General features: G+C 39.1%; 3 protein-coding genes across 3 annotated transcripts; 1 reads left to right on the forward strand and 2 right to left on the reverse strand.

Annotated features, from left to right (window-relative positions):
• Positions 1 to 190: 190 nt before the first annotated feature.
• Positions 191 to 3094, reverse strand: LOC306932776 (dehydrogenase/reductase SDR family member 11-like). Its single transcript, XM_079514697.1, has 7 exons — positions 2859 to 3094; positions 2067 to 2276; positions 1838 to 1932; positions 1465 to 1594; positions 741 to 833; positions 580 to 645; positions 191 to 446 (listed from the first exon to the last, which is right to left on the reverse strand). Exons 1-7 carry the CDS (start codon positions 2988 to 2990, stop codon positions 405 to 407), a joined length of 768 nt encoding a protein of 255 aa, XP_079370823.1. The 5' UTR covers positions 2991 to 3094; the 3' UTR covers positions 191 to 404.
• Positions 3095 to 5240: 2146 nt separating this feature from the next.
• On the forward strand, positions 5241 to 8828 carry ca4b (carbonic anhydrase IV b; the record flags this gene model as incomplete). Its single annotated transcript, XM_079513730.1, has 8 exons — positions 5241 to 5295; positions 6024 to 6188; positions 6703 to 6836; positions 6942 to 7034; positions 7509 to 7575; positions 7907 to 8019; positions 8161 to 8277; positions 8823 to 8828. 8 exons carry the CDS (start codon positions 5241 to 5243, stop codon positions 8826 to 8828), a joined length of 750 nt encoding a protein of 249 aa, XP_079369856.1.
• A 9788-nt stretch (positions 8829 to 18616) lies between these two features.
• Positions 18617 to 21710, reverse strand: LOC306933092 (RIMS-binding protein 2). Its single transcript, XM_079515101.1, has 5 exons — positions 21440 to 21710; positions 20715 to 20871; positions 20286 to 20410; positions 19676 to 19747; positions 18617 to 19578 (listed from the first exon to the last, which is right to left on the reverse strand). Exons 1-5 carry the CDS (start codon positions 21659 to 21661, stop codon positions 19513 to 19515), a joined length of 642 nt encoding a protein of 213 aa, XP_079371227.1. The 5' UTR covers positions 21662 to 21710; the 3' UTR covers positions 18617 to 19512.
• Between the last annotated feature and the right edge of the window lie 3929 nt (positions 21711 to 25639).

Genomic DNA, 25639 nt, shown 5'->3' on the forward strand with positions numbered 1-25639 from the left:
AGGAAGACGCAAAAAATGAACGCAGTAAAGAACCCACAAAACTAATGGAGGAGAGGCGACGCAAAACGTCACAATATCAGGTAGAGAGAGCAGAGAGGTGCCGCCTGAAAACCTTCAGCCACCAGATTCGCTCGCTCGCGCGCACACACACACACACGCGCTTGATTTTTCAAATGCTTCAACTCAAACATCAAAGAATATTGCTTTATTGTCCATTTGCACACACAGGCGAAATTATTTGTTTTATACTTATTCAGTGTGCGCAGTGCGCATATAGCCTACACTCAATCTAGAACAATGTCAATGTGGAAATACATGTTTTTCTTTTTATCTCAAGTAGCTAAATCATTAAATTATGTTAAGTGATGAGAAGTCAAATTTCCAGTCTTGCATGGTTCTCTCTTCTAAAAGTACTGTTCCACCGGCCTCATCTGAATGTCTCCAATCTAAAAATAAAAAAAGACAAGACAAAAATGTTTGTAAGTCATTAGCCTACTGAAGTAAGTGAGTAAGTAAAGTATCTCACACTGCATAAAACAATGAAGGCAACATGAAACAAAGTGATTGTGTTGTGTATACCTGCACATGTGCAGGTGCACTTAAGGCATAAGTGACGGCACTTGAAATGTCTTTGGCTTCCAAACACTGTAAAAGAATAAAAAGTCAAGACGCTGTTTTGGGATTGCTGAAACTTCACCATGTTTAGATTATAGTCTTTATAGATGTATGGAATATGTCACCTTTAGACTTGCATACTGTGAAGCAGCCTTCTCAGGGCTGAGGCTGTGCATCCGAAAAGCAAATTCAGTCTCAACTAAACCAGGAGATATACACTGCAAAGGAAATTGATTGTTAGAATGAGAATACCTATTTTATCATGGTGGTGCACAATCAATAACCTGTTAAAAAACTAGGAATGTTAATAATGAATCGATCGTTTAAATTATTTGATTAAACAGTTAATACAATTCATTTAATTCTGTTGTTCCATCATTGGGTGGTTTTCTGTGAATGTAATGCTATCTGTGCACACGCAAGGAACACACATGTGGGCCGGTGCCCGGTTAACAAAAGTACCCCCACCTTGGTAGCCACAGAAACGTCTCTGCTTTTGCATGTGATGTGACAGACAAGACCCCCTGAAACCCCACTTTTCATTTAATTTTATTCCTCACAAAGATGCGATTGCCTGGCCCTGTATCTCAAATATTTGATTAAGGAATATAATATGCCTTTTGTATTCTTTCTGTATATCAGCAAAATGTGGATTTTTATTTTAGACATAACCAGTTAATCGATCGATATGGTTATTAATGAATTAATATGGATAATTCACATCTTCTAAATATAGGATTATTGACTATATGATTGCAGCATATTTAGGGTGATGGTTATGCATGTGTTATGAGCGCTTTAGAACGAAGACAAGATATCGAAGTCAAGAGTATCAAGAGTATATCTTACTGTCGCCCTTATATGCGTCTTTGCATCACGAAGTTCTTGCCGTATGGCCTCTGTTAGGGCAGTCACTGCATATTTGGTAGCAGTGTAGAAGTGTACGTCAGAATTGTGAACTACACGATGTCCACTCATGCTGCAAGTGGACAGATAATGGATTATATCAAAAATAGATAATGGATAATGGTACACTATATCAATAGCTCCTGAATGCCAAAATCTGTGGGCCTAACACTGGTTGCCTCATCACATACTACATTTTATGGTTAACCTGTATTGTTAACAATATTGTGACAAACATGTGACATTCATTTGACTTAAGGGTGTCGATTAACCAAAGATGGCTGTAAACATGACCTGAAAGTAACTCTAACATTACCTGTTTATGTTTATGATGTGCCCATCATCAACATTTCTCTCTTTCATTGACTGATATGCTTCACGGACGCATATAGACAAAGCAATGACATTCACCTGCAACAATATCAAATGATCAGCCCTGGCTGGGACACACAATGTAACATCATTGATTACTTCCAAGTTCCAGAGGATGCATTCGACATTCCACATGGTGGATGATGTAAATAAATGAGTAGATAAAACCTTACATCTGTCATGTTTCTCCAGCTACTGGTTTTGCCACTCAACAGTGGTTCTGGGTGAGCCAAGCCAGCATTGTTGATGCAGACATCCACACCCTGGTGTTGGGCTTTAATGGCAGAGAACATGGACAGAATCTCATCTTCATTGGACAGGTCGCACTTGAAGGGAACCAGAGTACCACTGTAGCCTGCATTTACACACTCTGCTGCCAGTTTCTGAAATGATGAGGTAGTTAAGTAAAAGGTTGCAGCAAGTATCCAAGGCTACCTCATAGATGTATTTTATTGAGTCTGACTTTTACTTTCTTATCTAGTAAAAGTCAGATTCGATCAAATACATATATGATAGTCTTGGTCGAAGGCTAAACAATAGGTAGCCCTGGTCCAGTGCTTACAGCGAGTCCGTGAGACTCGCTGTAAGCACTGGACCAGGGCTAAATAATAGGCAAATGTGAGCTGGATTCCAGCTAGCAACTTCGGGACCTTTAAAAAACAAAAACAACGTAGTAATACATTAAAAAAATAAGTCCAGGCCCAAGTTGGCTGCCACAGCCACATGCCGTCACGGTCACGGATTTGTGTGGGGTCAGTGGGGAACACGCAGAGCCAGGCGGATGAAAGGTAAAGGTCCCGACTCCCGAAAGGGGATAGATTCCAGCATGTTTTACTACAGGGGTAGCCTGCTCTGCTGCACTGCATCCTGCATACTTGCAGGCAATATGCGCGGCCCCGTCACACACAGTAACATTCACCTCACCAAAATAAATATGTTTGTTTCAGTTTCAATCTTTTGCACACCTCTACTTTTTGGACGTCCCTAGCGCAGCCTACGACTTTCATGCCGTGTTGAACAAGCTCCTTGGCTATAGCCGCCCCGATTCCAACAGAAGCACCGGTCACAAGAGCTACTCTGCCTTTCCAGCGATCCATTCTAGCGAAAAACGAATATGCCTAGGCTACAAATCCTACAATATTGTGACTAGAGACTGAGTCACACTAGTGTTGACATCTGAAAACTTTGCTGAGAGAGGCACTTTGACCACCACCACCACGTGATAAAGTATGACCAGTCCCAGCGCTCAGCGCTCCTAGTATTTCGCAAAGCGAACTCTAGACAGAGTTGCGACATTGAGGGGGCAGAAAACATCCCGGTCACGTGGTTCCGTAAACTTCTGGTGTCCCTATTCGCCAATAGAAGTCTATGTACATTGTACAAGAGCCACAATTGGACTGGCCCCATGAAGTGAACGGAGTTGTCGTAACTCTTGTCTTATGGCTCTGCTATTTCGTAGGCGGGTCTTGGCAGAGCTGCAGTGGATGGAAAGCCAGAACCCAAAAATCACACCCGTGTGAAGTGAGCAGTGCAACTCAGTGACGTCTCCAGGCACAAATCAGCAGGGGGGCATACTTTTTTCCAAAGGGGGCACTTTATTTTTCAACCCCCCCCTATGTACAAATAGTCACCTATAACAAAGTGATGCTTGAAAAAGGGTACATGTATAGGCTATAATTATGCAGCAGCACCAACAACAAACAAATAAATACTTATATGTTGAGCATTATAATGTCTTCTGCATATATTACCTTGTATTTCTATTAACTATTCAATTAATTTGAACATGTACAATATTCATGGAGAACAAGAATTTGTAAAACATGAAAATATTGGTAGGGTAGGGTAGGGTACTACTGGCCAATCTGGACTGGAGGGGCACAAAATCCAATCTGGGGGGGCAATGCCCCCCAATGCCCCCCTGTAGAGACACCACTGGTGCAACTCCGTGTGGGGGTCCCCGGAAGTTCCAGACCCACAGGAACACGCCCAGGGTGCCGGCCCGGTTCCAGCAAGCCGACCGCGTTCGAAACGGTAGAGAAGAGTTACCATGTGGGGGTCCCCAGGGGGTCCCTCTACTGTACTGTACTGTACTTGTATGTCACTGTACTGTACTGTACTGTACTGTACTGTACTGTACTGTACTGTACTGTACTGTACTGTACTGTACTGTACTGTACTGTACTGTACTGTACTGTACTGTACTGTACTGTGTGTGTGTGTGTGTGTGTGTGTGTGTGTGTGTGTGTGTGTGTGTGTGTGTGTGTGTGTGTGTGTGTGTGTGTGTTAGGCTGCGCAGCAGTGACACTTAATTAGTTGTGAAAACCAACCAACGACCCTGGCAGCCAGGGACAGACACACATAGCTCCTTAATGGAGTGGTTGCACCACTCAAAAACATAACATCGCCACACCATCGTGCAACAGCGTTGGCGACAGAGGTTAAATTATGTAGGCAGGCTTCCAGCAGTGCCAGACTGCCAGTGGCTCATACATTTCCACAAGAACCCCCAAATTGATTTGTATTTAGCCGTATGGTTATTCAATAATTCACCTGATGTTGATACTAAAGCAAAGCTATTAACTGATTTTTCTGGGAGCCCCCTGGAACCCTCCCAATTGGAGCCCCTGGGATCCCCAGCCAGACCCCAATTTGGGAACCACTCTTTTGTACATTTGTTGACTGTTTTACAAATACATTACCAGACCAGTACTCCATATATTTTCGTATAGACCAACATATTTATTTATAAGGCCTTGTGTGGGAATCTACCATACAATACTATTAATCTTCTGCTACAGGATATCTAATCTAACAAGCTCACACAGACACAGATCAGTTAGGAAAGACTGCTTTCATTTTTGAGGGGCGCTATAATAGCCCCTCCAACTCCTGACTTTTCATTGTGAGGTCATGTGGCATCCAAGTCTTTTTAAGGTTTGCTTGAATGTTCCAGTCTCCTTTGTTTGTTTGTTTGTTTGTATATTGTTAGCACAGTCTGGTGGAGCTGGCCACACTAATACTTGAGCGTGCCAAATACATTCCATAGCTTCCATTATTAGGCTATTGACTAGATCAGAGACAAACAGTTCTCTGATAAGATATAGGCTAAAGGCTGTAAAATAGGCTGTAAGATAGCTACTATCTACTATCGTTTGTTATTGGAGGGCTATAATAAATTGGGAAACGATGAAACAACTATTCAAATAAAGAAAGTAGGTGGGATTAACAGGTAGGCATATCAGTTAAATATAAATTGTCTGTCTGTCTGTCTGTCTGTCCTGGCAGCATCTATACTCTATAATGAAATTCTAATTCAGGTAGACAAGGTAAATTATACAATAGTAATGCTTACATTTACTTTATTTGTCTGTGCAACTCTGGTGAAGATTTCAGGAGCCGGTAAGTTGGTGTTTCTAGATTGCACTTTTTTTTCACAATAATGACAATTCTCTTGTACAATAGCATCTAGTTAACAGGAATAAATACTTCAATTGGCTAAAGGCAGCCAAGTCAGCAGACTCTGTAGGGGTTTGTTGAGACCATTCCAGACTGTTGCAGCAGCAGAGTGCAAGTCTGTCACAAAAGTACATGTGATTTGGCAGTTAGATCTGGGACTTCAAGTAGATGACCAAAGTATCTCCAGTGAGTGATTGGTAAATCAGGGTGTAGGTGTACCAGTGTGAATCACATCTGTCCTGGAGTTTGATTGATTGATTGATTGATTTATTAACAGTTTGCAGAATTACAGAGAGAGGTGAGGCTGATGTTGAGGAGAGAATACATTATTGGAACTGTTCTTTCTTGTGCCAATCACATCAGGGAAACGCAATCATTTAGCATACGAAAGGAGTTACCTCTCATTTCTTATAAAGTAGCATTATTTGTCTTCCTACTGCACGTGTATTTCTGATGTGTGAGTAATTTGACCAATTTCTATCCATCTGTAATAGACTGGTGCTATGAGTCCCAGTATGCATGCAACAGCACATGCACAGGTAAAAATCAATTCATGCATACAGTACATAGGTTTAAAAAAAATAGAATCCATATTATTATTATGTTATACATTTTAAAGTACACTAAATGCCTTTACAGGTGCATTCAATTCTTTCATGTTTGTTGTCCAGAACCTGATAAGTGGGCAGTGGTGTCAGAGAAATGTAACGGAATGTTCCAGTCTCCAATAAATATTGTCACAAGGAAAAGTCTTCTAGATGAGCGTCTCTCTCCACTGCAGTTCACTGGCTATCAAGACACATGGCATGGTGTAATTAAAAACACCGGGCACAATGGTATCTTACAAAGAAAATACATTAATATCAATGTTTGTTTGTCTGTATTTATTAGCCAAACTGTATATAATTTGTCATACAAAATAAAGCTGATGTACAGTACAAGCTCAATGTATTGTGAGCTTCTAGTTGTGCTATTTTTTAATTTGTTTATTTATTTTAAAATGTCAAGAAAGTTCCCCAAAATATGGTTAAAATGGCACATTTAATACAATTAATTAATAATTCAAGGCAAAGATGTTGAACTGATCAAAACAGCAGTTATGAAATGTACAAAGAGTTTATCATGCTGTATGGGCCATAACTTAAAAGTACGTAGCCAAATGATCTAAATGCAACACAATAAAGCCTTGTAAAGTAACTGCTTACAATGCATCTTTTTAATATCTTAAAATATCCTGACACACATTTGCCATCCTTTTGTACCTTTTTAATGGCCTCACTGGTCCTTTAAGTTCACATGGCGGTTCTGATCAAAGATTTCTCATCTTTTATGACTTGAATTTCATCGTAGTTGAAGTTCTTCCAGACCTCCCTGTTGCTGCAATGATCAAAGGTGGAAATCTGCCAGAAACCTACAAGGCAATGCAACTTCATCTGCATTGGGGCTCAGAACACACCATCGATGGAGAACGCTTTCCAATGGAGGTACCTGCACTCAATAGACCAAGATGTGATATAAAACCACCATTCAATCATAAGCAATAAGTAATGAATTCATTAATGATGTTCATCTTATGCTATTTATAATAGATTCATATTGTCCATGTAAAAGAAGAATACAACTCTATACCTGAAGCTCTGGGAGACCGCACAGGTGTTGCAGTGCTTGCATTTTTCTTCCAGGTGCTGTTTGGTTTTCTTTCACTGAAAACAATACTACTACTACTGCTAATACTAGTCTCAGTGGTGGAAAGTAACTAAGTGCATTTACTTTAGTTACTGTTACTTTGTAGATTTGAATTATTACAAATGATCCATTAAGCCCAATGTTATACTCCTAATTTAAAAAAAAGAAAAAAAACAATATACAAGTTCACATGAGAACTTGAAAGATCTTTTGACACATATTTGACACATTTCTGCATAATGAGTACTTGTACGTTTGCTACTTTAAGTATATTTTGATGCCAATACATTTGTGTGATATTGATACTTTATTCCACCACTGCTGCTACTACTCATGGCCCAACCTGATGACAGGGCACACCCTCTTCACATTGTTGTAACATTGTAATTTATTGATGTAATGTACAAACGTGATTTCAATTTGCCAAGACAATTTTAGGTTTAAGTTTAATCTAATATCTGCATTTCCAGGAATCCGAGACCTCAAATAAGAAATATGACCCCATCATAGAGGCCCTGGAAGATATTAAACATCCTAGTAAGTCATATCTACCTGTAAGAAGAAACCCTTATTGTGTATCAAAATCTGATGGGACAATAGACGCTTATTATTGTGTCAATGATTATTCTGGGGTAAAGTGCAACTGGTAAGTATTTCATTTGATGTTTTACAATGCAATAAAATGCAATCTATTCCAACGTCTACAATAATAAAGAAATTATAGTAATAATAAATGAAATAAAAGATAACATCAGAACTGTTAATCTGAACATTACGCAAAAAGATGCCTTTACTGATTTGTTATTTCTGAATTCAGCTGGAGATACTACATTAAGTAGTGTGTCCTTAGACATGCTCCTTCCACCAGAGCATGACAGGACAAGGTATTTTCGCTACCAGGGCTCCCTTACAACGCCAAATTGTGACGAAGCGATCATTTGGACAGTGTTTGAAAACCCCATTCGACTCAGCAAAAAACAGGTGCTTTTCATGCAATCCTCTCCTCATTCTAAAGAAGAACTTTGACTCTTTTAAACAAGCATATCAAATGTACCTCTTTATTAGTTTACTCTGTGTACTTTGATTATTATCGGATTTGAATGATATTTACTGTTTTCACAGCTTGCTGCATTCTCCCAGCTTCAGTTTGCTAATGGCATGCAAATGGAAGAAATATATCGACCTGTTCAGCCCTTGAATGGCAGGAAGGTGTATTATTCTGAAGGACATGTTACTTCAGTAAGCTCTACATTACTATTAGCAACCATTGGATATTCCCTGCACATTCAGAGCTGAAAGTGTCCATGTGCACACAGTGTAATGTGATGTAATATAATCCTTTTTCATGCATCAAAATCACAAAGTGTACCATCAATCTATGGGTTGTCAAGATGAAATGGAGATGCATTTTGTCCAATGTTGTATGTTCAAAATTACCAAGCTTAATATAAATATGAAATAACGTAAACACTGTTTTAAATTTCCTAGAACACTATGACAATCAAAAGAAAACACTAACCTTGACTTATAAGACACACACACACACACACACACACACACACACACACACACACACACACACACACACACACACACACACACACACACACACACACAGAGAGAGAGGTTTATATTGTAAATATGCAACAAAAAATGTATGAAGCCAATAACAATTTATGTATCCATGGATGTATGGAAATATCAAAAGCTGGGTAATAAAAGGTCTTATTTTTGGACAATTCGAAATTACTGTCCGTATAATTTCGGTCTATATGCTGGTACAGCTATGAATCTTGTCTGTATGAAGTTGGCTATACCTATCCTACAATAAGCAAAAATATTCCAGCTTCCATGACAACAGCTTTGTCAGATCAATAATAAATAATTTATAATAATAATAAATATTTGATGGGTAAATACAACAGATATGATTGAACTGACAACTACAGGACAATAAATCTGTTTTTCAAAATGGTCAGTTAACAAGAAAATCCTGGAATATTTGAATAGTGCTGGAAGGCTACATCTTTGAATTCCCTCAGTAGCCAACAGTATAGTCATCCATAAAGTAGGAAACACTACACTGTATAGTGAAGGTTAGTAGTTCTTTCTACTTTATGGGTGACAACACTGTACATCAGTAGACTGGTCTCTCCAAAGGACAGGTTTGAAGAATTATTCTGACAAATGAAGTTTGAGATAAGTGACAAGTGGAAAATGCAAAAGAATTTCATGATGACAAAATATAGTGAAAATAGACTTTCACTCTCTATGACAACATTTCATGTGATATGCAGGTTGTCTGTATGACGTTGGTTATCTAATTGTCCTACAATAACCAAGCTTGCAGCTTCCATGACAACAGCTTTGTCAGATCAATATTTGATGGATAAATACAACTGATGATTGACCTGACAACAACTAGATGACAATTAATCTGTTTTTCAAAATGGTCAGCAGCATGCAGTTAAAAAGAAAACAAAATCCATTGGAGTGTTTGAATGCTGCTGGAAGGCTCCATCTTTGAATTCCCTCAGTAGCCAACAGTATAGTCATCCATAAAGTAGGAAACACTACACTGTATTAGTGAAGTTTAGTAGTTCTTTCTTTATGGGTGACAACACTGTACATCAGTAGACTGGTCTCTCCAAAGGACAGGTTTGAAGAATGATTCTGACAAATGAAGTTTGAGATAAGTGGAAAAGTGGAAAATGCAAAATAATTTCATGATGACAAAATATAGTGAAAGTAGACTTTCACTCTCTGACAACATTCCATGTGATATGCAGGTTGTCTGTATGACGTTGGTTATCTAATTGTCCTACAATAACCAAGCTTGCAGCTTCCATGACAACAGCTTTGTCAGATCAATATTTGATGGATAAATACAACTGATGATTGACCTGACAACAACTGCAGTTAAAAAGAAAACAAATCCTTTGGAGTGTTTGAATGGTGCTGGAAGGCTCCATCTTTGAATTCCCTCAGTAGCCAACAGTATAGTCATCCATAAAGTAGGAAACACTACACTGTATAGTGAAGTTTAGTAGTGCGTTCAACTTTATGGGTGACAACACTGTACATCAGTAGACTGGTCTCTCCAAAGGACAGGTTTGAAGAATTATTCTGACAAATGAAGTTTGAGATAAGTGACAAGTGGAAAATGCAAAAGAATTTCATGATGACAAAATATAGTGAAAGTAGACTTTCACTCTCTATGACAACATTTCATGTGATTAGTTGTCTGTATGAAGTTGGCTATCTAATTGTCCAATTTGTCCTACAATAACCAAGCTTGCAGCTTCCATGACAACAGCTTTGTCAGGTCAATATTTGATGGATAAATACAACTGATGATTGACCTGACAACAACTAGATGACAATTAATCTGTTTTTCAAAATGGTCAGCAGCATGCAGTTAAAAAGAAAACAAAATCCATTGGAGTGTTTGAATGGTGCTGGAAGGCTCCATCTTTGAATTCCCTCAGTAGCCAACAGTATAGTCATCCATAAAGTAGGAAACACTACACTGTATAGTGAAGGTTAGTAGTTCTTTCAACTTTATGGGTGACAACACTGTACATCAGTAGACTGGTCTCTCCAAAGGACAGGTTTGAAGAATTATTCTGACAAATTAAGTTTGAGATAAGTGACAAGTAGAATTTGCAAAATAATTTCATGATGACAAAATATAGTGAAAGTAGACTTTCACTCTCTATGACAACATTCCATGTGATATGCAGGTTGTCTGTATGACGTTGGTTATCTAATTGTCCTACAATAACCAAGCTTGCAGCTTCCATGACAACAGCTTTGTCAGATCAATATTTGATGGATAAATACAACTGATGATTGACCTGACAACAACTGCAGTTAAAAAGAAAACAAATCCTTTGGAGTGTTTGAATGGTGCTGGAAGGCTCCATCTTTGAATTCCCTCAGTAGCCAACAGTATAGTCATCCATAAAGTAGGAAACACTACACTGTATTAGTGAAGTTTAGTAGTGCGTTCAACTTTATGGGTGACAACACTGTACATCAGTAGACTGGTCTCTCCAAAGGACAGGTTTGAAGAATTATTCTGACAAATGAAGTTTGAGATAAGTGACAAGTGGAAAATGCAAAAGAATTTCATGATGACAAAATATAGTGAAAGTAGACTTTCACTCTCTATGACAACATTTCATGTGATTAGTTGTCTGTATGAAGTTGGCTATCTAATTGTCCAATTTGTCCTACAATAACCAAGCTTGCAGCTTCCATGACAACAGCTTTGTCAGATCAATATTTGATGGATAAATACAACTGATGATTGACCTGACAACAACTAGATGACAATGAATCTGTTTTTCAAAATGGTCAGCAGCATGCAGTTAAAAAGAAAACAAAATCCTTTGGAGTGTTTGAATGGTGCTGGAAGGCTCCATCTTTGAATTCCCTCAGTAGCCAACAGTATAGTCATCCATAAAGTAGGAAACACTACACTGTATTAGTGAAGTTTAGTAGTTCTTTCTTTATGGGTGACAACACTGTACATCAGTAGACTGGTCTCTCCAAAGGGCAGGTTTGAAGAATTATTCTGACAAATGAAGTTTGAGATAAGTGGAAAAGTGGAAAATGCAAAAGAATTTCATGATGACAAAATATAGTGAAAGTAGACTTTCACTCTCTGACAACATTCCATGTGATATGCAGGTTGTCTGTATGACGTTGGTTATCTAATTGTCCTACAATAACCAAGCTTGCAGCTTCCATGACAACAGCTTTGTCAGATCAATATTTGATGGATAAATACAACTGATGATTGACCTGACAACAACTGCAGTTAAAAAGAAAACAAATCCTTTGGAGTGTTTGAATGGTGCTGGAAGGCTCCATCTTTGAATTCCCTCAGTAGCCAACAGTATAGTCATCCATAAAGTAGGAAACACTACACTGTATAGTGAAGTTTAGTAGTGCGTTCAACTTTATGGGTGACAACACTGTACATCAGTAGACTGGTCTCTCCAAAGGACAGGTTTGAAGAATTATTCTGACAAATGAAGTTTGAGATAAGTGACAAGTGGAAAATGCAAAAGAATTTCATGATGACAAAATATAGTGAAAGTAGACTTTCACTCTCTATGACAACATTTCATGTGATTAGTTGTCTGTATGAAGTTGGCTATCTAATTGTCCAATTTGTCCTACAATAACCAAGCTTGCAGCTTCCATGACAACAGCTTTGTCAGATCAATATTTGATGGATAAATACAACTGATGATTGACCTGACAACAACTAGATGACAATGAATCTGTTTTTCAAAATGGTCAGCAGCATGCAGTTAAAAAGAAAACAAAATCCTTTGGAGTGTTTGAATGGTGCTGGAAGGCTCCATCTTTGAATTCCCTCAGTAGCCAACAGTATAGTCATCCATAAAGTAGGAAACACTACACTGTATTAGTGAAGTTTAGTAGTTCTTTCTTTATGGGTGACAACACTGTACATCAGTAGACTGGTCTCTCCAAAGGGCAGGTTTGAAGACTTATTCTGACAAATGAAGTTTGAGATAAGTGGAAAAGTGGAAAATGCAAAAGAATTTCATGATGACAAAATATAGTGAAAGTAGACTTTCACTCTCTGACAACATTCCATGTGATATGCAGGTTGTCTGTATGACGTTGGTTATCTAATTGTCCTACAATAACCAAGCTTGCAGCTTCCATGACAACAGCTTTGTCAGATCAATATTTGATGGATAAATACAACTGATGATTGACCTGACAACAACTGCAGTTAAAAATAAAACAAATCCTTTGGCCCATAGCACTTACCCTACCCCCCTTAGACAGCACTTCTTAGACTTATATAGCATTTGAAACAGACTTATAGCATGTCATGTAGACAGCACAATAAGTGCATTGTATGTAGTCATAGCACTTCATAGTATATAGTGTATAGTAGTCATAGCACTTCATAGTATATATGTACAGCATAGTATAGCATATATGTGTAGTTTATATGTATAGTGTCATTATATAGATATGTTCTAGTTATAGTTTATATGTATAGTGTCATTATATAGATATGTTCTAGTCACGTTCTTAGCTTACGCATGTTTCGCGATAAATGCTTTTTTACATATGTGATGTATTCCCATGCTTTTTGTTCTTGCTTATTGTAAATCGCTCTGGATTAAGAGCGTCTGCTAAATGCCTAAATTGTAAATTGTAAATTGGAGTGTTTGAATGGTGCTGGAAGGCTCCATCTTTGAATTCCCTCAGTAGCCAACAGTATAGTCATCCATAAAGTAGGAAACACTACACTGTATAGTGAAGTTTAGTAGTGCGTTCAACTTTATGGGTGACAACACTGTACATCAGTAGACTGGTCTCTCCAAAGGACAGGTTTGAAGAATTATTCTGACAAATTAAGTTTGAGATAAGTGACAAGTGGAAAATGCAAAAGAATTTCATGATGACAAAATATAGTGAAAGTAGACTTTCACTCTCTATGACAACATTTCATGTGATTAGTTGTCTGTATGAAGTTGGCTATCTAATTGTCCAATTTGTCCTACAATAACCAAGCTTGCAGCTTCCATGACAACAGCTTTGTCAGATCAATATTTGATGGATAAATACAACTGATGATTGACCTGACAACAACTAGATGACAATGAATCTGTTTTTCAAAATGGTCAGCAGCATGCAGTTAAAAAGAAAACAAAACCCTTTGGAGTGTTTGAATGGTGCTGGAAGGCTCCATCTTTGAATTCCCTCAGTAGCCAACAGTATAGTCATCCATAAAGTAGGAAACACTACACTGTATTAGTGAAGTTTAGTAGTTCTTTCTTTATGGGTGACAACACTGTACATCAGTAGACTGGTCTCTCCAAAGGGCAGGTTTGAAGAATTATTCTGACAAATGAAGTTTGAGATAAGTGGAAAAGTGGAAAATGCAAAAGAATTTCATGATGACAAAATATAGTGAAAGTAGACTTTCACTCTCTGACAACATTCCATGTGATATGCAGGTTGTCTGTATGACGTTGGTTATCTAATTGTCCTACAATAACCAAGCTTGCAGCTTCCATGACAACAGCTTTGTCAGATCAATATTTGATGGATAAATACAACTGATGATTGACCTGACAACAACTGCAGTTAAAAAGAAAACAAATCCTTTGGAGTGTTTGAATGGTGCTGGAAGGCTCCATCTTTGAATTCCCTCAGTAGCCAACAGTATAGTCATCCATAAAGTAGGAAACACTACACTGCATAGTGAAGTTTAGTAGTGCGTTCAACTTTATGGGTGACAACACTGTACATCAGTAGACTGGTCTCTCCAAAGGACAGGTTTGAAGAATTATTCTGACAAATTAAGTTTGAGATAAGTGACAAGTGGAAAATGCAAAAGAATTTCATCAAAATATAGTGAAAGTAGACTTTCACTCTCTATGACAACATTTCATCTGATATAGCTCCTCAACAAAATGTTAATACAATACATAATTGAAGCACAGATCAATGCATTTCATCAGCATATACAATTATAAACGTATACAATAACTAAGAAAACAATATACATTGTCCAAAGAAAGCACAGGTTAAGTTTGAACATGGTGTAAAGGTCTTACCAGCTTCTTGACTCCCCAGAGGACAGATAGAACCCAGAAGTGAGTGTGATCTTTTTATTAACCCTGTCTCACCCACGTGGTTTAAACAGGAAAGGGTCTAACTGTCTTTTCTCTCACTTTCTGTCAGCTCTCTCTCTCTCGCACGCACGCACGCGCGCACGCACACCCACACACACACACACGCACGCACACACACACACACACACACACACACACACACAGTCACACACACACACACACACACACACACACACACACACGACACACGACACGACACACGACTATTATTGGTGACTTGGTGTCAGTTCCAGCATAAACCACAGTGTGGCAGTAGTGCATATAAGCCTCGCTAACCGTTGACGGGCACCTAATGTAGAGGTATGGGATGGGTCCGATTAATCAATTAATGGTTAATAGGATCAAAATGCGCGTGCGTGTTTGTGTGTGCGTGCGTGCGTGCGTGCGGTTTTAGAGAGGATAGGCCTACTATTTATTTTCTTAGCTTAGGCCTACACACGCGCAGGCCTACTGCAGGTGACTTTAATGCTAATGGTGCAAATTGCAATGTTGAGGGCCTACCAAAGTGTGCCTGCAAGCCCTGCATTATTGGTAGGCCTATATTGATGGTAATGGTATCTGTTATCAACCATTAGCCTGATTGAGGCAACATTTATGTGGATGGATAACAGATAGCCTACTTTAGGTTATGGGTTCGAATCCACCGTAATGCATGATGCATCCGGCTTTGTCGAGTTATACAAACACAAGGTGTATGGTCTGGGGGTCCTCCCCCAGAAACCTTTTAACAGAGTTAAAAGTTTAACTTGCATCGTTCCAAGTAGGCCAGGGCACCAAGTAGGCTAATAATAATAATAATAATAATAATACAAATAATAATGAATTATTAGCACAATCATTATAAAGTTTTTCACAATGTCAACAGGAACACCATTGTTGTGAATAGTGTCTGATTGCCACCACTTTCCAATAACTACAGGCATCCTCATTCGTTATCATTTATCAGTCCTGCATTCATTGCCCCAGGTACTCTGCAAATGTCATAATGCTATTCTATTGTTAATGTTTGCTAACAATGAGGTCTGCCTGTCAAAAGACATACACCACATACAGATGGAATTGCACAGACCAAGATCTCTAAGATTTAACATCAGTTTAGAATCCATAAATAGCAGTCTGACATTGGCATGTTTTTTCCTCATTATGTTTTCTTTTAACAGAGTATACATGAGCCACAGCATTTTCCATGACAACCAGAAGTAGTGAATCAAGGTTAACTGGAATGTTAAGATTTACAAATGTTATTATGTTAACTTTGATAGCTTAAGTCTATTAGGACTTACAAATGTCCTTGGTAGCATAGAGCTGGGTCTGGGCTGATATGAAGCCTGCTTCCTAAAGAATCAGAAATTAATTGTAGAAACTGACCAATACAGTAGTAGGCCTATAGTAATATTAATGTAACACCAATCAATTTAGAATACATACATGTACAGCACATCTTTATTATGCCTAGATAGTTCAAGTTTATTTGAAAAACATCATTGCATAACAATATGAATTATGATGTTTCTTACATAAAGATTCAGTAAAAGACACTGTTTCTTTTCCTGTATTTGTATAATGGGGTTGATATCTCATCTCAGGGAGCCTTATATAGCCCAAGTACTTTTGCAAACTTAGAACCAGGCCTTTTGTAGTGGAAAAGCTTCTGTATACACATTACATTTCTCAAAGGACATGTGAATTCACATGGTATCAGGATTCACAGAACTGTAGAGACCAAACCGCACCAATGCAACTAGTCGCAACTCCTTGCAACAAAACCGTTTTAAGGCCCTTCACACCAATGCAACTCCTTGCAACTGCCATTGGGATAATGGTTGTAAACTTGCAAGTAGTTGCAAGGCGAATCATGTGTGGTTTGGGCTTAAGAACAAGTGGTTTGTTTGTCAGCTGAAGATCAGATAATACAATCAACCCTAGTCAATGACCTGTGAGCATTATACCCAGCAGGGGCACCTATGGACGGCTGCAATTCGAAACTGTCCTCCGTAAAATCTGAATCCCCCCCCACCGTCCACCTTTTTTTCCCCTCACTGTATATGTCTCTTTTCCCTTTTTACCTCCTTTATGATGAATTCCTGTGACTACCGGTATATAGAAGTGTCTATTTGTACGTCTCTAAATGTTTTGATGAATTGAACAAGGTGGACCCTCTTGTAAACAAGTGTAATGCTTAATTGGGTCGTCCACTCACAGTTAACAGTCTTTGTATTGAGTTTGTGCTTGAAATGTACTGTAATTCTGCAAACTGTTAATACATATTTCAATCAATCAATCAAAGCAGTGACTTGTTTTGCAACACTGACGCTATCTATATCACCTTAAGAACAGGACACAGAAATAGACATCTGATCCTGTCATACGTGACTAGGGACTAGTAGGGAGATAATCTGCATGCTGCACAGTCATGCTAGACTATGCAATATAACACTACCCTTGCTTTGTCAGGGAGAGATAGATGCAACTTCATTATTAGTATTAATTAATTCATTCATTTACATTGTGTGTTTGGGGAGAGGAGGAGGGGTGCATTCATTCCGTCACAATGCAGCACATGAGGCAAGCTAAAAGAAGAATTCTTGAATCAACAATGCAACAGTTGCAACACTATCAACCTACAGCAATCTATCACCAACAGTGCACTCTTGTCAGATCAGTGTTGTTTCACAAGATCCTTTTTTTTCTTCAGTTTTGTGCACGCCACCCATCCCCCACTTCCTCTTATTCCACTGGTGTGGCTCTGAGGTTTGGGTTTCCTTGACAACAGAGGACACAGACCTATGTCTATTCTATTTGTGAAGTTTCTGTTGTTGCATATTGCACATCTACTGGTGGGATGGAGTGTAGAACCTTACACTACCCCCCCCCCCCCCCCCCTCCCCTTCCCCGCCTACCTCTGATGACTATTCAAAAATGTAAATGAGATGTTGTACTTTACCATCATTTATTTGTTGCATAATTATAGTGTAGAGGTAGAAATACAGTGGTCAACATTAGAGATTGAGTAGCTATCAGTGCTGAGTGTTTAGTTTACTTTAGTTTAGTTTATTTCGATCAAAAGGAGTTACTGGCCATATCTGTTATTATAGTTGAAATGGATAATGTTTCTTTCATTTTCTTGACTTGACTTCTCTGTAAAAACACAGTGTGTGTGTGTGTGTGTGCGTGCGTGCGTGCGTGCGTGCGTGCGTGCGTGCGTGCGTGCGTGCGTGCGTGTGAGAGAAAAGACAGTTACTGTAGACCCTTTCCTGTTTAAACCACATGGGTGAGACAGGGTTAATAAAAAGATCACACTCACTTCTGGGTTCTGGGAGTCAAGAAGCTGGTAAGACGATTACACCATGTTCAAACTTAACCTGTGCTTTCTTTGGACAATGTATATATTTTTCTTATTATACGTTTATAATGGTATATGCTGATGAAATGCCTTGATCTGTGCTTCAATTATGTCTTCAATTATTTTGTTGAGGAGCTGAAATGTTGTCATAGAGAGTGAAAGTCTACTTGTCTTTCACTATATTTTGTCATCATGAAATTCTTTTGCATATTCCACTTGTCACTTATCTCAAACTTCATTTGTCAGAATAATTCTTCAAACGTACCCTTTGGAGAGACCAGTCTACTGATGTACAGTGTTGTCACCCATAAAGAAAGAACTACTAAACTTCACTAATACAGTGTAGTGTTTCCTACTTTATGGATGACTATACTGTTGGCTACTGAGGGAATTCAAAGATGGAGCCTTCCAGCACCATTCAAACACTCCAAAGAGGAGTTTTCTTTTAACTACAGTTGTTGTCAGGTCAATCATCAGTTGTATTTATCCATCAAATATTGATCTGACAAAGCTGTTGTTATGGAAGCTACATCAAAGCTTGGTTATTGTAGGACAACTTTATACAGACAAGCTGCATATCTGTACAAGCATATAGACCAGAATTATACAGACAAATATTCTAGATTCAGACTGCTAGAACTATTACAAAACAGATTAGAATTGTCAAATAAATAAGACCTTTTATTTACATACATCCATGGATATGTATCATTATTGGCTTCATACCATTTTTGTTGCTATAATATAAACTTGTATAAAGCTTTTATATGTGTATCAAAAGTTTTACATTTCTCTTGATAAAATAAGACTATAATCAGAGCAGAACATTTTATAAATATGAAAATAAGGCAATTATAGACATTCTATAGTCATGCAGCTGGTTAGCAAACATCTGAGACTTGCAGGTGGGCTTTTAAGGCTAACATAACCTAGCTGTTGTTATCTGGAATAACTGTTAAATAACAGATCATATCTGGCTGGCATTACATGTTCTATTCATAACTTTTGGCTCATACAGTATACTTATGAAAGAAAGGTGTATCAGAAAATAAAATATAACATTTTGTTTAGCAACTGTACATTTGTTGAATGTCAAACACATTGAAACATTACCATTTGTCTGTGCTTTCTGAATAAATGTATCTCACAAGTGTATGAGTTGAGTTTGTCTGCATTTAAAAGTAATAATCATGTAATGTTGGGCTTAAGATAAACCACCACACAAAAAGATAAAAAGGGAAAAATGTAATACCGTATTGTGCCGAATATAAGACGACTCTGATTATAAGACGACCCCAATTTTTGACCCTCATCTATTGGCGCGGATAATGACATGTCAAATAGTCTAGTCCCCGATTATAATTCTACCCCGTTGTTTTAAGGATATTTCCTTCACAATCACCTTCATCACAATAGGGTAACTCATTGGTAACACTAATTCCATGGTAGGGCGTCCAAGAAGTTTGATGGCACCAGGCCCTGCCGTCCATGAAGATCCCCCTGAATTGAATTGTATGACATAATCAGATATTAAGTTGATGAGAAATTTAGGATTGAAAAACTGGTTAGCAGTCAGCACAATTATTGAGTTACTTACATGATAGAAGCCATCTTCATCCACATTACCAAACACATATATGACATCCCCAGCATGGAAGGAAAGCTCTACCTACAAGAAATGATTGCTTTTATTTACTTGTTTTTGCGATTGTTATACAAAGAAAAAAAGGCCTTAGTGGACCACTTCACCGCTTTTCAACCTATCTTCATATAATTGGTCCTCACTCCTCACTAATGTTCATGATAAAATAGCACAATTTGTTTCTACTCAGTCTGTGTCTCTTAGGAGGGCTGTGGGTAGTTCCGAAACCCGTCCACTAGTGACATCATCGATGGGGAATCCAAGCTAATAGAAATGGCAGGCTTTCTATTCCTGACAAGTTGCAATGCGAAAATGGAAGCCATCGTTCTCACGATAATAAAAATCGAAATAAGTTTTTAAAGAATATTGTTTAAAAAAAATCTGCCTAACGATGATGTCACTGGTGGGTTTTAACTGTCTACAGCCCTCCTATGAGACATAGATCGAGTGGAAAAAATGGTGGTATTTTATCATGAACATTAGTGAGGACCAATTATGAAGATAGGTTGAAAAGTGGTGAAGTGGTCCTTTAATACTTTGATACATGCATGTAATGCTTGCTTACTTCACTGTCTATGTTGGGGGAACTCTCCCATGGATCATAATCAAAATTGGCCACCATTCTGCGAACAACCACATCATCAGGAGTGTTGGCTGCATCAGTCAGACTCAGATCTAAATCTGATGCACCTGTGGGTCATAAAATACATGTATTCTTGTTTTGTGATATCAGGCGATTGTCATTAGGCTACTGGAATAAACATATGCTTTCAGATCTACATAGCAAAATGAAGTGTTAATTCTCCGGATTGTACTGTGTACTGTATGAGTTTATGGATGCCATTGTACAATAGTGCGCAAAGTTGCTTAGCTGTTATTTTCTCTGCAACACCAACATTCTTTTGTTCATGTTTTTAAACAGCTTTACTTCTTTTTTAATGTGTTAATTGTTTTTAAAAGTGAAGCACAGTGACAATAAAACATGGGGCGATACCTGTGTTTTCCATAGGAAGGAATCCCTGTTGAACGAGCAGTTGCTTGAGATACTCATCGTCCACTGGGACTTCAGCCACCATGTTACTTGGCACATAACCAGACAGGCCTCCAGACTCTCCATGATAGAACCCATCACAATCTTGATCTCCAAACACCTAGCAAATGTACACATAGAAGTAGGTCGGGAAGTATTTGGTCTGGGAGGGGATTTTCATCATCCTAACTATGGTGTGTGTGTGTGTGTGTGTGTGTGTGTGTGTGTGTGTGTGTGTGTGTGTGTGTGTGTGTGTGTGTGTGTGTGTGTGTGTGTGTGTGTGTGTGTGTGTGTGTGTGTGTGTGTGTGTGTGTGTGAATATTGGCCTCTAAAATGCTGCTATTTTCTAAGTGCAATAATATATGTAAAAATGTGGTTTAGTCTTAGACTTTTCTTGGCAGCTTTTTATTTAAAATGTATGTATTTTGCTTTGTTTGAGGCGTCCTGTCTAAATAAACAAATTAAGTAAAGGAAAGCAGCATCAGTGTGAATGAAAAATGGCAGTTGACAGGAAATAACACCAAACAGGAAACACCATTAAGCATCTTGTAAGAAACTCCTCATCTAAGCAGGTGCCAAAGCAGCAGAACTGTATGACGATGCCTATAAGAAGCTTTAAACCAAACATATGAAAGGTTACAGCACAAGCATTAGTACAGAGAGAGAGAGAGTCACCCAGAATTCTTTACCTTGATTATCTGGCCGGGTACAAAAGGCAGTTCTTCTGCAGCCGTTTCAGGGTTTGGAGACATTGCAGCTGGGTTGTATGGGTAGAGAGCAACAAAGAGTCTTGCGGTGGGTATAGACAACTGGCTTGCAGCCTCAAGTTCCCATTCCCTGATATCTTCTGGTGTAACAATCCGTATTTCATTGGGGTAAATTAATACATCCAACGCAATCGTTTCCTCCATTTACACCAGTGTGATAAGAGCTGCACTTAGCTCTGCACTTGGCAGACAGATGGCCACTGTACACAGAGGACCTATATCCTTATATGAGGTAACTAAGCTAAGCTTCAAGTACTGTACAGCTAATCCTCTTTGACATGGGTGGACTGTGGATAAAGGCAATGCCTCAGCACTACTTGCTGGACAGTGAGATTGTACCATGCAGAAGAACAAGAAAACAATGGGTCCGTGCTTGAAAATAATGAGGCTGATTAACTGGAGTCAAAAGTCAAATGAGGATGTTTCGGTAGATGGGGGAAAAATATATCTAGTTTATTTATTAACCTGGCTTTAGAATATACAACATCAAAGCAATTATATTAATAATAACTTATTTTAGTCATATTAAATTAAATCTTTGTCATCTTTGTTAATATTTTATTTACGTGTGAGGGAGCCAGGGAGGCAATGTTCTTATTTTGTTTTGAAGTAGGCTACTTGACCTACATTGAAAGTCAATTCTTGTAGGAAATATGTAAGACATTTCTTATGTTGCTGCCATCTGGACCCAGTTGTGTAGCCCGAGACCTTATTCCTCCCTGTTTGTTTTATCATTGTTCTCCCAGTTATGGAACCCAGATTAACGTGTACTGTACACTTTACTTCATTACATTCTTGACTGTATTAAATCACATCTAAAATGAAATTGTTAATTTTCAAAAGCAAGCATTTCGAAGATGATGATTCATCATTACCATTCTGTGCCAGAAGAGGGAGCTGTATTAAAGTTAGCTGTCTATTCATCTCTTCTGCTTTGGTAGGATAAGATTCCTACAGCTCACTGAGCTCAGTTCAGTAGGCCTAATCCACACAGAAAGTATGCACTTGTTGTATCACAATTAACACACCATGCAGGGTTTCACATTGAGAGCAGGACCCTCATTTCCAATGATGCAGAGATTACAAAAAGCATAAATGTCACCAGGCCGAACTCGAAGGCATGGGGATAGTGTGTTTTGCACTCCGTCCTTCCGTCACTGTGTGTGCATGTGTGTGTGTGTGTGTGTGTGTGTGGGAGTGTGTGTGTGTGTGTGTGTGCGTGCGCGCGTGCGTGTGCAGTGGCGTACACAGATAGACACTAGGGGGTGCTAGAGCACCACCTGCCCTTGCCCTCTGGACAGCAATGTGCCCTTTCCCCCTTTTTTTTGTACAGTGTACACTGTACAGTATGTGGACCAAAGCTTCTAATATATTATTTATGCCCCAAAATCTATAAATCTCACACTATAGGCAACCAGCCAGTTCCATGCGCTGCACAAGGTGCCCTTTTTCACTTGAGTGAGTCTGTCCGTCCGTCCGTCCGTCCGTCCGCCCGTCCGCCCGCCCGCCCGTCCGTCCGTCCGCCCGCCCGTCCGTCCGTCCGTCCGTCTGTCCGTCCATCCGTCCGTCCGTGGACAGCTAATCTCTGGCACCATCGCAGCCAAACTGTGCACACACACTGAAGCTCTGGCCCACATTTTGCACATGGACCTGTTATAGCGCCACCAGGAGGCAGAGTTTTGCAAAACACATTTTTTGACAGTACACCTAAAGATTTTGTCCAAACATCACGCAAATTGATATAGGCCTACAGTCTCTCTATATAGCCATTAAACGGGTCTTTCAGATTTTTCATACTCCATCCTGATTGGCTAAATTGCTTCTAATAAAGCCGCAAATCATGAACACATCGTGATTTCCGAGAATCTTTTACATGCCCATTCCCACTATAGGCTGAGGATGAAATGCCACTTGAAAATTATAACAGGCGTATTCGTGTTTTTACCTATAACTGCGCCGATCTGTGTAAAACTTTGTATGGACACTCTCTGGCCAAGGACAAACCTTTGCCCTGTATTTTTCACATCTGCTCTTTATAGCGCCACCATGGGAGGCCGATTTATGTAACATTTGTTTATATTACTCCTTCAGATTTTATCCAAATTTCACGCTAATCAATTCGGTACACATGTGATCTCTATGTGATCAAGACGGGTATTCCATCCTGATTGGCTAAGATTGACTTCCAAAGTGACCCAGCCGTTTTGTACAAAATGCTGCAAATTATGAATGTAGCATCCGATTGCGGTGAAACTGTGCACACATATTCCCACTAGGCTGCGGAAAGAAATACCAGTTGACATTTTTCATCTATCCTGGTGCACCGAGGCCCGAGGGGCATTTTTTACCACCTGCTTCTGCTGTTGAGCACTGAGCAGTGGTGGAAAGTAACTAAATATAGTGTTCTTTTGTACATTTCCATACTAGTCTGTACTCAAGTAGCCTATACAACTTTGAGGTACTTTTACTGTGTTTCTATTTGTTGATACTTTATACTTCTACTCCACTATATCTCAGAGGCAAATGTACTTTTAATTCACTACAATTGTTTGAAAACATTAGTTACAAGTTACATGCGAAAAAGAAGGCACTGGAGCAGCTCAGACAATTTAGGCACTTAGTTTAATAACAGGGTGCAAGTAAAAAGTGACAACGTTTCAATTACATGATTTACATCAAAAGGGCATGTGAGCTCAAGCCCACAATTCAACATTTTGGTTTTAAGATGTTGATATTCATTTTGTATTCATCCTTAGGACCCCAAATCACACCAGAAAGCATGAGTGTCTATTTCAAACAAAGTGTTTTTTTTGTCACATTTTGACAGCAGGAATTTCCTGTCATAATTTGACCCCCCAATAGGCTATTAGGATGTATTAGGATGTTGATATTCATTCATCAGCCAACACTCCCCACTTTAAGTTACATCTTCGTCAGGTCACGAAGATGTAACTTAAACATCGAAACATTGTCACTTTTTACTTGCACCCTGTTATTAAACTAATGGCCTAAATTGTCTCGCATGTAACCTGTCCTGCTTCTGAGATGCACCAGACTGGCTTGCCATAGGCTAGAGGCGTGGTTGGAACTCCCTTCTACATTAGTTACAATGTAGAATTTGCATTTTGTTTTATAGAAAAGAAAAGGCATGCACCCTCACTGCGCACACACACACACACACACACACACACACACACACACACACACACACACACACACACACACACACACACACACACACACACACACACACACACACACACACACACACACACACACACACACACACACACACACACACACAATCCGTTCTGTCTCCGATGTCTCCGTGACTGGAGGCATTTTGTAGGTTTTGGGGTTGTGCGTGCGTCTGTATGGTCAGTCCCATTCTTATATCTCAGGATGCCTTGGGGGAATTTCTCCAAATTTGGTACAAATTGGACTCAAGGAGAAACTGATTCGAATTTGGTGCATGGCCAAAGGTCAAGGTCACTTTGACGTAAAAAAATGGTCCATGCATCTTCCTCCAAAGCGTTTTGTGCGTTGTGTTTTACTGTTTTCACACATTCACACCGACGGTGGCAACCGTGCAAGGCACCACCCTGCTCATTGGAGAGTATTGGGGCTCATGCTGTGTCTTGCCCGGCCGGGGGAGCATGGGATTAAACCGTGAACCTTCTGGTTCCCAAATGGCCTGCACTCAACCTCCATAGACACTGCCATCTGTGAACCACCATTATCTTAGGAACGCCTGGAGGGAATTTCATTACACAGACGGACACAGACGGACTTAAATGATTAGATTTTGGTGGTCAAAGGTCAATATTGTCACTAGCATCGGTGTATTTAAAATACATGAAATATGTTAAACAATGTATTTAACACATTTTATTAAACTCCTTCAAAGTGTGTGCCTATGAGCAATTTGCAACCATCAAAATAAATGTGCATGTTTCTATAGAACATACGTTCTACAATGGTTCTCATGGGGCCATAAGAAGAGACAAGTCTCATCAAATAGCAGTCTGTGGGCCTAATGGAAATGAATTTGGGGGTCCTTGACTAAAAAAGAGAACCAGACTAGGCCAATGGTTTTCAGAGTGGGGTCTGGGGACGCCCAGG

This window comes from Electrona antarctica, assembly GCF_951216825.1.
Source record: "Electrona antarctica genome assembly, chromosome: 11".
Taxonomy (NCBI): domain Eukaryota; kingdom Metazoa; phylum Chordata; class Actinopteri; order Myctophiformes; family Myctophidae; genus Electrona; species Electrona antarctica.